The sequence below is a fragment of the Phacochoerus africanus genome, chromosome 5 (assembly GCF_016906955.1).
Source record: "Phacochoerus africanus isolate WHEZ1 chromosome 5, ROS_Pafr_v1, whole genome shotgun sequence".
Taxonomy (NCBI): domain Eukaryota; kingdom Metazoa; phylum Chordata; class Mammalia; order Artiodactyla; family Suidae; genus Phacochoerus; species Phacochoerus africanus.
Window position 1 is genome coordinate 60,701,571 of NC_062548.1, and position 12,357 is coordinate 60,713,927.

Consider the following 12,357-nt stretch of genomic DNA (forward strand, 5'->3'; position numbering starts at 1 on the left):
TCAGTTCCATCTCTTTCCCACCCGGCCTTGCTGTGCCATGGTCTCCTAGTCTCTCCCTAGCCTCACTACCAAGAACAGGGGCCAGGGCTGCTCAGAGGCCGGTCCCAAGTTCCGAATAGTTTAAAAAAATAATCTATCTGGAGTTCCCATTGTGGCTCAGCGGAAGCAATCCTGACTAGTATCCGTGAGGATGCGGGTTTGATCCCTGGCCTTGCTTAGTGGGTTAAGGATCTGGTGTTGCTGTGGCTGTGGCGTAGGCCGGCAGCTACAGCTCTTGATTAGACCCCTAGCCTATGAACTTTCATATGCCACAGGTGTAGCTCTTTAAAATAAAAAAAAAAAAAGAAGCGCTGTCTCTTTCAAGTGAAGAGCAGGTAAGGGGCTCACCTTTGGAGGAATCAGTGGAGATGGTCACATGCTGGCCCCAAGGTCCTCTGGCAGCCTCAGCAGGGACATCCCTTCCCTCCACTCACCTCGGCTCTTGAGAGCAACTTGCTAGGCAGTGGCCGTTCCTAGCCCCTGAGCTGGAAGACCTGGTCCTGTCCAGATGCTGCCAGCCTGGTTCTCATCACCCTCAGTTGGCCTCATCCTGCTCCATGATGAGGGCTCCGCCCACCCTCACACCTAAACAGGCACTTTCATTTACAGAATTGAGTATCTGGCCTTGCAGGCTCCCATGGTAAGTTTGGCAGGCCCCGACTGTGACGTCTGGTCTTTGGCTTCTGCGCCCTGTGCTTTCAGGGACCCTAGGCTGTGTCACCATGTCATTTCCTAGTGATGGGTCATGCGTCCTTGTCACTTCCTTCTCACTAGGACTTATGACCGATAACCTGTTTTGGTCAGAGTCACTGTCAAACTCAGCTTTCCTTTGAGCACAACCCTCAGCTTGCTGCATCAGTGCTTGCCCAAGCCAAGGTCAGGGAATGGAACCTTGAAGCAGGAGCAGCCTGGGCAAGGGGACTGAATCATGTGGTTAACCTGTGGGGGTGGGGGAGAAAAAGCATCGTAGAGACAGTAGTAGGTGCCATGCTCCAGGATAGGTCAGGTGGGGGTCCCCTCTCATCCTGAGCTCTGACAAACATCCCAGCCCCCTGAGTTTTGATCTATCACCAAGCTGGGGCTCCTGACCTGGGCCTTCGACAGCCCAACTCAGGATTACTCAGGACTGTTTTTGTTGTTACTTGCCCAGCCTGTGTGGGGTGGTTTTAGACAGCCCTGGGGCTCAGGCTGGCCGCTCCCTCCCCTCCCTGGGGGGGAGCCTCAGCCTGTCTCTGTCCTGCCTCTGGCAGGCCCCTGGGCCCTGGCTATCAGTGCAGAAGTGCCTTGATCTCTCCCATGTTAACCCCCTTTAAGGAGTATGCACGGTGTACATGTGCATGCACACACCCACACTCAAGGGCTTGCACACACACTGCTTGTCTCGCTTAAAGGAGCATGTACAGGCGTCTGCTTCAGCCCTAACCCTTACAAAGATGGTCATGCAGTCAGGGGAGCTCCCCAAGCTCACGTCCACATCTACTCAAAGTGACACTAAGCAGAGCACTGTGCGGTGATGCTGTAGGGTTAGGCTTGATAAAAGGAGAAAGAAAGGGAGGAAGGGCAAGGGCGGAAGAAAAGAATTCAGCAGGGCTCAGAGCTAGCCTTGGGCTAGGAATGGCCCCAGGCAGGCTAGCATGACTTCAGTCTTGACCTAGTCTTAGACCTGGCTCTAGAATTGACCTTCAGCATGTGTGTGTGCTGTAAAGTGTCTCCAAGGGAACAAAGCGCCTGAGAGGACCCACATGTGGCAATGACGGGACTTGTGGCAGAATTCTCTTCCTGGGGTCGATCGTCAGGTTGAGTCAGACCTCCAGGCGTTCCAGACAGGGCTGAGAGCAGCGCAGCCAGATTGTGGCCTAATGCAGGTCTCCCAAGGAAGCCCCCCAACCCACCCCAGAGCCTGTGAGCATGGAGAGGCGAAACTACAGGGCGGCTGCTCTGGGGGCCTGGCATCCCAGGCAGGGAGCCGGACAGCAGTTGGCCTTGGGGACTAGCTTGCTGAGCCAGAGCCAGCAACACCTGTAGTGTGAGCCCCTGAACCCCAGGAGCCTGCTGGAAGGCAGTGTCCTGAGTCAGCCCCTGGCCTCCCCTGCAGGTGTTCCTGGGTCAGCCTTAGTTCTTCCCCACCCCCGGCCCTACAGCAGCTGCCCCAGAGCCTGGCTGGACCTGCTCCCACAGGACCCTCCAGCAGAGGGCACAGTTTGCTGTCCCCACCCTGCCAGCGGCCTCCAGGAAGAGGGCTTGGCTGGAAGGGTTGCTGAGGGTGAGCCTGGGGGTCTTGGGCAGACCCGAGGTGGGAGAAACCACCGTGTTCTGGCCAGAGCGAGTGGCTTCCGGGGAGATGCTCTTCCTCCCCCTTCGTGCCCTTTCTCAGCGTAAATAACCCTCAACCAGCTCCCTTGGCATTAGTTAGAGGGGAATTTTCTAAAGAATGGAGTTCCCGGGAAATGTTCACGCTTTTTCTCCTTCGTCTTATGACGAAAGCCCTGCAAACAAAGACTTGGCTGGCGGTTCCTGGCGTCAGAACTAACTGGGCCAGAAAGGGAGACACGGACCTTCCCCTCCCCAGGCCCCTCGTGGGTGACAAGCCCCGGGGTCTGTCTCCTGTCTCCCAGCCTTGTCATCCTTCCCCAGGGGGTGGGCAGGGCCCGCCTCAAGGCGCTAGAGCCGGGAAAGAGGCATCCTGCACAGAACTTCTCAGAAAAGTCAGCCTGCCAGACTCTAGGGAGAGACCCAGGAAGTGGAAGCAGGAGGCCTTGCTGGTAGCCAGGGCAAGGGATCCTTTGTTGTCTGCATTGGGTTCAGGCACGTCCCATTTCTTGCCTCAGACTCTGCCTCTCACCAAGTTGTTAACTGAGGTTTCCGGGTCCCATTTCCCATGAGGGCTTCCCAGCCTCCACTCAGCCCAGTCAGGAGGTGCTGGGCAGCCTGAGTGGGGGTGGGGCGGGGGGAGCTGGGCATTCTTAAGACAAGATCCCCTGAAGCCTGGACCAGCATAACCCCCACTCAAGGGCGCTCTGGCACTGCTCTTAACCCTGAAGCCACACCGACCCCTACCCCCCAACACACACACACCAGCCCTTAGGGACTTGGAAAGGCCTCAGGCTGGAGGGCCACCTTGCACTTGCAGCCCCAGGGAAACGAGAGCCGGCAGCAGGCTCAGCCCTCACTGTATGCAGGGCTTCCCTTCCCTACATCTTGAAAGAGAAGACAGAGCCCCACGTTTCCCTGGTGCCAGCAGGACAGGAACGGGCTTGCTGAGTTCAGGAATTGGTCACAGCGCAACTGGAGCAGGAAACACAGCTCTCACACCTGGCTGTTGACTTAGCGTCCTACCCTGGCTCCCGCCCACCCCTGTCGGGCTCCCCTCCCCCCACTGGGGAGTCCAGAGGGAGGAGACCCAGGTTTAGCCTTCCTGGCTGCAGAGCCCCAGGTTCTGCTCATGTTTTGCTTCTCTGACCTTCGCAGAAACAAGGCACAGGAGAGGATCGGGGTGGGGGTGGGGGGTCAGGGGGAAGGTGTTAGAAGAAGCCTTGCTTACCCCCAGTGCCCCTGCGTGTCCCTTTGTCTGGTCAGGAGTGGACCCTCTCTTGCCTCTCAACGCAGGAACCGTGGGAAGTGAGGAGAGGAGATAATCCAGGCAATGCTGCTGATAGCAAGGCCCTTCCCCCAAAGTCCATTGCTGTCTCTGCGTGATTTCTGACCGCAGGTGGAACCTCATGCCCTAAGCTTGAGCAAAGTCTTTCCCTAAAGGGCCTTCCCTCACTGAGAGACTCCAGGGATTGCCCCCAGTTCATAGTGCACGGATGCTTCCAGAGCCCCTTTCCAGGTAGTGGGCAGCACCCCCCCATACCTTTGGAAAATGTGGTTAAGAGGCATTTCTTCAGAACTACCTTTTTCCTCCTTGCTATTCCCGCCACCCCCGCAAAAAAACACTACATTCAGCATAGTTTTCTTGGGATTTTCCCTCCAGATTCAGTTATGGGAATCGGCATGAGAACGGAGTTGTGAAACCCGCGCACGCGTAGTCTCTTTCTTCTCTCAGTAAATCACCGCTGCACAGTTTCCTCCAGGGCACTCCTCAGATCCCCGGCCCACCCTCCCCATGCCTCCCTCCTAGGAAGAAAATTCTGCTAGGGAGGAGAGATGGGGGCCTGGCCGGGCTGCCACCTGAGCGCCTCCCATCCCCACCCCCTTGGGTGCGGGGATGTTTACAAGTGAAAGGTCCTTGCCTCCCCCCTGCCCCACCTCCTTCCAAGCATTACACCCACCCCTGCAGACAGGCCCCTTCCCAGCCACCCTCCCACCAGCCACCAACCGCTGGCTCCACGGCCCTCGGATGTTTTCTTTGGCTTCTCTGCCACCTCACCGTCAGCTTGCTCAATGTCCCTCAAAGGAGAGGGGCCTCGGTTTCCAAGGTCACTGCCCTCGCCCCAGCCCTGCACCCCCCCCCCCAAATCTGACTGCCTTCAACAGTTGTAACTGGCATTGTCTGGTTCAAACTTAATTTAAAACTTTGAGAGTTCCCATCGTGGTTCAGAGGTTAACTAGTATCCGTGAGGACTCAGGTTCAATCCCTGGCCTCACTCAGTGGGTTAAGGATCTGGCATTGCCGTGAGCTGTGGTGTAGGTCACAGACATGGCTTGGACCTGGTGTTTCTGTGGCTGTGGTATAGGCCAGCAGCTACAGCTCCAGTTCAAACCCTAGCCTGGGAACCTCCATATGCCACGGGTGTGGCCCTAAAAAGACAAAAAAAATTTTTTTTCATTCTCATTCTATGAGTAAAGTAAATTGTAAATAAATAATCTTAAAAAGAAAAAAAAGTTGGAGGAAGTATAATGCTATTCAGCTGCATTTTCACTTTGGTGGGTTCCATCCCAACCGATTCTATTGCCTGCTTCCCACAAGTGTCCCCAGTCTGTCCCCCACAACCCAGTTCCCCTACTCCAGCGCCTTGAGCGGCCTCCACTGCCCACTGTCTGGTTCCTCTGCTGTCAGCCCTGTCCCCAGGGTGCCCCTCCCCCAGCTCCCCACTCCAGCCCAGCCGGTCCCCCAGCAGTGGTCAGTCCTGCCCCTGTTTCTTGCATCAGCCAAGGATCTGTCTGGTGGTGTCATCTCAGCTGTGTCCCCGCCCCCACAGGACCATCCTCACCTCAAATCCTACTGTTCCTTTGAGACCTAGTTTAGTCACTTCCTCTCTGAAGTCTTCTGAGCTGCACAGCACCATGCCCCCCACCTCACCCCGCTAAAGGCTAGAAGGGTCCTTTCTCCCTTGGTCCATGGGAAAACTGAGCTTCAGTATTTGTTGACCAAATGATTGCCTCCTAAAGTACCCTTCTCCCTCTAACATTTGAGTGTTTGTGGCTGTGTCTCAGTCAAGGTACAAATGTCTGGCACGCAGGCCTGAGCCTGCTTTAAGGGGTTGGCGTGGCGGGGAAGGGCTGTTTGCCAGGACTGCCGAGTTTAGGAGTTCCGAATTCCCCGGGCTCTAGGGCAAGGCCAGGCTGGGGAAGCAGAACGAGCCCGAGCCTGTGGGAAGCAGTGGCCCAGCTGGGGGCCCAGCAGGTGGAGCTGGCTGATCTTCCTCAGCCCAGGGCAGCACGGCCCGGAGGCACTCTGATTTTCCCCTCTGTGTCTCCTCTGTTTCTGCCAGGTGCAGTGCCGCTCAAACCAGCCAGCCTGTGGGATCAGCCACCTGTGGGCCTCAGCTGTTGTGCTGAAGAGCAGGCTGGGTCCTGGGCAGGGCAGGTGCCACCAGGGGAGGGGGGCAGGTGGCCTGTGTCCTTAGGATTCCGTACGGGGTATTTGAGTTCTCAAAGGCTCCGAGGTATCTGGTGCCCTCCAAGCTGGTTCTAGCTCCTGCCCTAAGGAGCCTGCTGGGTCTGTGCAAAGAGGCTGTCACCATTTCTGGGGCACTGCCAGGTGCTCTAAATGGGGAGGATGATAAGAAAGTGGGGGGGGCTTGGCTGGTTCAGGGCTCCAGCCCCGTTAATCACCACGCTTGAGCCCTGCTGGCCGTCTTTGGAGCCTGCCTCTCCCTTCCCAGCCCAGCATCAGGGCCAGTTATCAGCCTCAGGCACAGTGGTGGGGTAGCTTCCTGCCACCCTTCCTATCTTATACAGAAGGGGCAAGGCACCAGGCACCTCTGAGTGGGGGAGGGGTGTGCCTGGCGCCTGCCATGAGCAGACTGAGCAGACTGGCTTCGTCAAGAGCCTCACGTCTCCCTGGGGCGCTGCTATACTTTGGTTTCTCTGCACAGCCCGCAAAGTCTATAAATAAAGGGGCACCAGCAGAGTCCAGGGGCACCCTGGAACCAAGCTATCACCTACCAGCTGGAATTGGCCTTTGTCCTGTCTCACCTCTCAGGACAGGGTTGGGGAATTGGATTTCTGAATGGCAGAGATGTCTTTTTTTCGGGGGACGATGATCACTCATAGGGAGAGTTCTAAGTGGTGCCTGGAGCCCTCCTCGTAGATGCTGCCCCAGAAACTGGGCAGGAAGCCCAGTGCTGGCTGAAGGACTCAGGGAAGCCTGTCTTGCTGTCCCCTCCCTCCAGGTCTGCTACTTGTGCCACAGCCTCCTGACCCTGGCGGGGGTGGTGGTCAGCTGCCAGGACATCACTCCAGACCGATGGGTGAGTCTCCCAAGAGGTAGGGCTGGGGCTGCTGGGCTGGAGCCCAGCTCACTGCCGGCAATGCAGAGGGTGGGAGGCTGAGAAGGAAGCGGGCGAGGGAGTCTGGCCCCTCTTGCCTCGTACCACCAGGCCTTCCCAGGGTACTCAATCTCCAGCACCCACTGTTGCCCTGTGCCTCCCCTCCCTTTCCTGCCCCACTTCTGAGCACTCAGCTCCATCCTCTGCTTTCTCTCCCCAACTGTGGCACCTGGCCTGTGGCTTGCTCCCCTACCCCCACCTCCCGCCCTCTGCCCCCGCCTCTACAGGGAGAGCTGCAGCTGCTGTGCATGCAGTTGGACCGTCACATCAGCACCCATATCCGGGAGAGCCCCCAGGCAATGTACTGGACCAGACTCAAGGACTTGGCCACCCAGACCTACATCCGCTGGCAGGAGCTGCTGGCCCACTGCCAGCCCCAGGTGGTACCCCCTGCTGGCCCCCAGGCTTGGGAGGGAGGTGGGCAGGCGGCTGACCAGAGCCCACAGCGTGTCCACCCCCACTGCAGCTGCCCTCCTGGCTGGGAGATGGGGGTGGGTGGGGGTGGGGTGGGGAGGATGTGCTCAAGGACCTTCAGTTTTCTCATCAAGAGTCAGATGCCCAGGGCAGGGGTGGTGAGGGGGGTAGAGAAGCTGACTCCTTCGTTGTACAGAAAAACTTTACCCCCAAGAGGGAAGAGCCTGGGCCAGGGTACACTTTGTCATCACAGTGTCAGGAAGAGCACCAGAAGGGGTCTGCCCTCTGCCCACTTGTCCTGTGGGCCTGAGGCTGCCCTCCCATGCTGCCCTGGTCCCTCCAGTTTTAGTAGCAACAACCTCCACAACCTTGGTTCCCTCAGCCACTCTAGGTAATAATACTCATAGCTAATAATTATTGGATAAAGACCCTCTTCTACATGAATCTACACAACCCTCCCTCAGGCAGGTATAGTTATCATTCCATTTTACAGATGAACAGGCTAGCCAGAGCCACTGAGTAGTTTTGTAGCTTGCTGCATCACACAGGCCATAGCATGCAAATGTCAGAACTGGGGCGCAGAGCCAACCTGACTCGCGGGCCTGCAGACTTAAGCGCAGTCCAGGCCCTGCTCTGGCAGCCTCCCCGCTGGCCTCTATCTCTTCCACCAATGAGCAGCCCCTCCCTCCCCGAGCCCCCAGCCCTGGATAGAGATGAGCTGTATCTCCTTTGAGCTCTTTCTCCGCCTGGGCTCCCAGCTGGCCTTCCCTCAGACTCTCCTCTGCTTGTCCTTCCCCCTGTAACCTCTGACTTGAGCTGACACATCGGCCACAGGCTGTGGCTTGGGTCTCAGATTTCACAAGTCCCTGAGAAAGCTGGAGAGCAAACCTCACCCTCAACCCCCAAGGAACTAGATCACACTCTCTCTGGTGGGAAGCAGTGCATTTGTCATGAAAAAAAGGCAAAGATATTCGTGGCCTGGCCCAGCCGGGGGAAGGGCCCACCTTCCTCTCACACAGCTCCCGGCCTGCGGGCCGGAAGTAGAGGGAACCTCTGTGGGTGTTCTTGCCTGGACCAGGAGCCCCAGGAGCCTTGTGGCTCAGCGCCCGACACAGAGGAGGCCTTCGTAGATACTCAGCAGACGCCAGGGCATCAGGGAGCATCACGGTGGTGGGCCCCACCGGGCCCAGGCCATCACACCCGGTTTCCCTCCTTGCCGCAGACCCCGTACTTCAGCACGTGGAGGACGGCTGATGGAGCAGTGCAGGGGTGGCTCAGCACTCCAGGCTCTGGCTGAAGTGGACATGGCCCAGGAAATGGGAGGAGTGAAGAATGGAAGCCAGAGGAGGGCCAGTTAGCTGGAGCATCAGCCGCCTCCCCTGCTGCCCCCAAGCCCTGCCACAGGGCAGGGGTCCTGCCTCTCACTGACCAGCCTGCCTCCCAGCTCTCCTCTCCCCAAGGCCTTTGTCTCTGAAGTGCTGGTTTCCCTGGGCCTTCAGGGGCCCCATGGCCTCCCTCCTCTCCCTCCCACCTCCCTGTGTGTGTCATGTTGTGAGGGTTCTTTATGCACACTAAAGTCGCATTTCAGCATCAGTGGTTTCGAAGAGTTCCTTCAATCCCTTACTGAGGACTGGTGCCCAGCGTCCAGTTTCCTGACTTCTCTGCTGGTGTTTTATAGAAGACTCACCTCTGACAATCATGTGACTGGGTCTCAGGCCCTGCCCCGTCCCACCCCCTGCAGCCAAAGGTTGTTTGTAAACCTGGGAGGTGGGGGGCCTGAAAGCTATCAGGCACCCAGGGAGCAGGGCTGGGGAGCATCTGTGTGTACCAGTCTGTGACCACTCCCCGCTCCCCACACCCGCTAGGGGAGATCTGTGGAGTGAGATGGTGGATCGGAGCTGTAATTACACTTAATTCAGTTTATTGTTGAGCCCTGAAATCAACTCCCAGACTTAGAAGTTGGGGCAGTGCCAAAAAGCAGTTCCCAATACTGCTTTTGTTCTCCCTCTGCTTTCCCCAAGATGGGTTTTGTGAGGCCCACTCCCTAAAAGGGTGCTGGATCTCTCTGACCTGCCCCCTGTAAGAGGTGAGTGGGCCTCCAGTATCCCCGGGAGGTCCTTGGGGGTCATTTTCTCTGCCCACTCCTCCATCCCTGAGACTCTGTAGCTAGCCTCTGGCCCCTCCTGCCCCTTCCTGGCTGAGCCAGGGTTTTGCAGGGGCCACGAGGGGCAGACAGGAAATAGCAGAGCATGAGCCCTGCCTACTCAGCCTGTGCCCACTCCTCAGCTCGGGCATAGTGCCGCCCAGTGGAGCTCCACCGTGGCTGGCGCTTGCGACTTTCTCTGTTTATTTGTCCTTTCATGCCACAGGGGTCAGGGTAAGGCAGGCTAAATAGGAGAGAGGCTCCCCCAATGTCGAGAGCCTCAATTTGCAGACCCAGTGTGTAGCCCATCACTTCTGGGCCTGTTAGGGAGGCCCTCACCAGGTCCCCAGAATGCTGAGGTTAGAGAGCAGGAGCACAGGCAGGGTGCCGGGATCCACACAGGAACCCCTGTCTTCGCCAAGTGAGAGGTGGAATGGACTCCGCCAGGGAGGCCCAGGTGGCTTGAGAGGAGTTCTGGTTTTAGTTCCTGACTGTGTCACAAGCCCCCTGGTCAGGCCACCCCTGAGGTCCTGGTGGTCTCAGGTAGGCCTGGGGTCCTCCTATGAAAGAACAGGGGCTGTGGGGAGCCACCTGCACCCTCCCTCAGGGCTGTCCTTGCTTCTGACACTACATGTCCTGACGGTTCATCCTCAGCTATTCGGTTTGCTCTGGAAACCTGGAAATCACCTTTGAAACTTCCCTTCTTTGTTCTTGCTGCCAAGGGCAGAGAGGGAGTAGGGAGGCCTAAGAGGCAGAACTGGGGAGTTCCCAGTGCTCGAAGCTGTCCCTACTTGGCTCTGAGAAAGCTTGTGAGCAGCTCATCAATGTCAGCGTTTGGAACCCTCCTCCCAGGCTGCTGCTTGTGCACTGCCCCCTTCTCCCCTGCTCCCCAAACCCTGGTCCCCAAGAGAGAAATAGATACCAAGGAGAGAGGAGGTGCTGGTGACAGCTCAGTCCCTCCAGAGACCAAGCCGTAACCTGAGCAGAGGTGTGCACTTTGAGGTCACCCAAGGGCATGTGATTTCCCCTGGGACGTGTAATGGGCCCTTTTCTGGAACTGGCTGGGAGCTGACCAGATCTTCTAAAACCAGGCTGGGGTCACTTAGAGTCCCCCTCCTCTAGGCCAAGAATTCGGGGTGGTGCTGGCACCTTTGCCTCTTCCCCTTTCCAGACTCCTAAGCCCCTGGGAAAGGGCTGCGGGATATCCTGATGGAAGCCTCTAGAAAAGCAGCATCCGGGGCTGTGGTGACGGATGTTTTCCTGCTTCCTTTGGTGATGGTGGCAGGGAGGGGCTGGAAGGGAAAGGCTTCCCAGGTGGACGGCTTTGATAACTCTCCTTTAGGAGGAAGTGGAGAGAGGAAGTCCTTTTCCTATGTCCCCATCACCTCAGTCCCCAGATGATCAGAAAGATCCCTGAAGGGTAGCTGACCCAGGCTTTCTCATTTCCTCCTCTGTAGGTTAACTGCAGGTCCTGGCTCCCTTGGAAGTTGGCCAGGAGGTGTTGACTGGAGAAGTCTGCTGTGAACCCTGGGCCCAGCTTCTGTCAGGAAGCAGCCTTGGGAGAGCTGGAGTGGAAGGAGCTCCAGGGAGGGGCCCCTTGACCAAGCGTGGGGGTGACGGGTAGCCTTGCTTTCCAGATAAGACTCTTGGGTCCATCTCTAGGGCCCTGGCCTGAGTTGCCAGTGGATCCTTAGAAAAACTCAGATGTAGCACGTCTGCCTTTTCTTGACTTGCCCACCAAGGGTTGAATAAATGGAGAAAGTCTGACAGTCTCTCAAGGCCTAAGGCCTGAAATGTAGGTACCTTCCATAGAACGTGCCGACAGACTCTGAGAGACTTGATAGTTACCCGAGACTTTTTTTTTTGGTATTAGTAAATTTTTTTTTTTTTTTTTTTTGGTCCTTTTAGGGCTGAACCCACGGCATATGGAGGTTCCCAGGCTAGGGGTCTAATTGGAGCTGTAGCCACTGGCCCACATCACAGCAGATCCGAGCTGTGTCTGTGACCTACACCACAGCTCACAGCAATGCCAGATCCCTTAACCCACTGAGCAAGGCCAGGATCGAACCCACAACCTCATGGTTCCTAGTCGGATTTGTTTCTGGTGCGCCATGATGGGAACTCCAGTAATTTTTTTTTCCCCTTAGTTTAAGGCCCAGAAGTCCTCATTTTTGACAGTTGTGCTTTTATATAAAAGTATGAATCACGGAGTTCCCTTCGTGGCTCAGTGGTTAACGAATCCGACTAGGAACCATGAGGTTCCAGGTTCCATCCCTGCCCTTGCTCAGTGGGTTAAGGATCCAGCATTGCTGTGAGCTGTGGTGGTTGTAGACGCGGCTCAGATCCCGCGTTGCTGTGGCTCTGGCGTAGGCCAGTGGCTACATCTCCGATTTGACCCCTAGCCTGGGAATCTCCATATGCCACGGGAGCGGCCCTAGAAAAGGCAAAAAGACAATATATATATATATATATATATATATATATATATGAATAATGAGCAAGTAGACATGCAGGAAACTATATACCCTGCTTGCCCACCCATGGAAAAGGCCTGTGCTGGAAAGGAACAGAATACAGCAGGAAATGAGCGAAGGTAGAGAAGGAGAGCCCAGGAACTGCAGCCTCATCTTTGAGGAGCGTTTGGGAGGGAAGGGCTCTGGAGTCTGTTAGCAGGAAGGGAGAAGTCTGCCTTGAGGTATAGGAGATGGTCCCTGCCAGTGAAACCAAACCACCTCCTGAGACTTTCCACTGGGGCCGTCTTGCAAGTGGGGCCAGGAGCTCAGGTCTCAGCCTGGTAACCCTCATCCCTAGGGGTGGGTGGGGGTGAAACTGAGGCAAAATAGCAGGAAGAGGAGGGTTTGGGGCCTAAAAGTTGTCAGAATGACTGATCAATTTATCAGAAAGACAGAATCAGGAATCCCAAGGCCTGATTTAATATTCCGACCTTGGTAATTATCTGTGTGACTTTGGACAGGTTGCTTAACCTTTCTGAGACTCATTTTATCTATAAAATGAGAGAAACAATACCTACTTTATAAAGGGTGTTGA

General features: G+C 56.5%; 1 protein-coding gene across 9 annotated transcripts in view; it reads left to right on the forward strand.

The window, feature by feature from the left end:
• Nucleotides 1–11,081, forward strand: part of FAM178B (family with sequence similarity 178 member B) — an 87,640-nt gene extending 76,559 nt beyond the window's left edge. For 8 of the 9 annotated variants that reach the window (XM_047781516.1, XM_047781517.1, XM_047781518.1 and 5 more), the window contains 3 exons: nucleotides 6,597–6,674; nucleotides 6,980–7,132; nucleotides 8,389–8,759. In XM_047781516.1, coding sequence (XP_047637472.1) covers nucleotides 6,597–6,674; nucleotides 6,980–7,132; nucleotides 8,389–8,463 — 306 coding nt within the window. In that variant the 3' untranslated portion in view covers nucleotides 8,464–8,759. Of the gene's footprint in view, nucleotides 1–6,596; nucleotides 6,675–6,979; nucleotides 7,133–8,388; nucleotides 8,760–10,766 lie in introns of those variants that run through there. The other variant, XM_047781514.1, reaches the window with a different exon arrangement.
• Nucleotides 11,082–12,357: the final 1,276 nt, after the last annotated feature.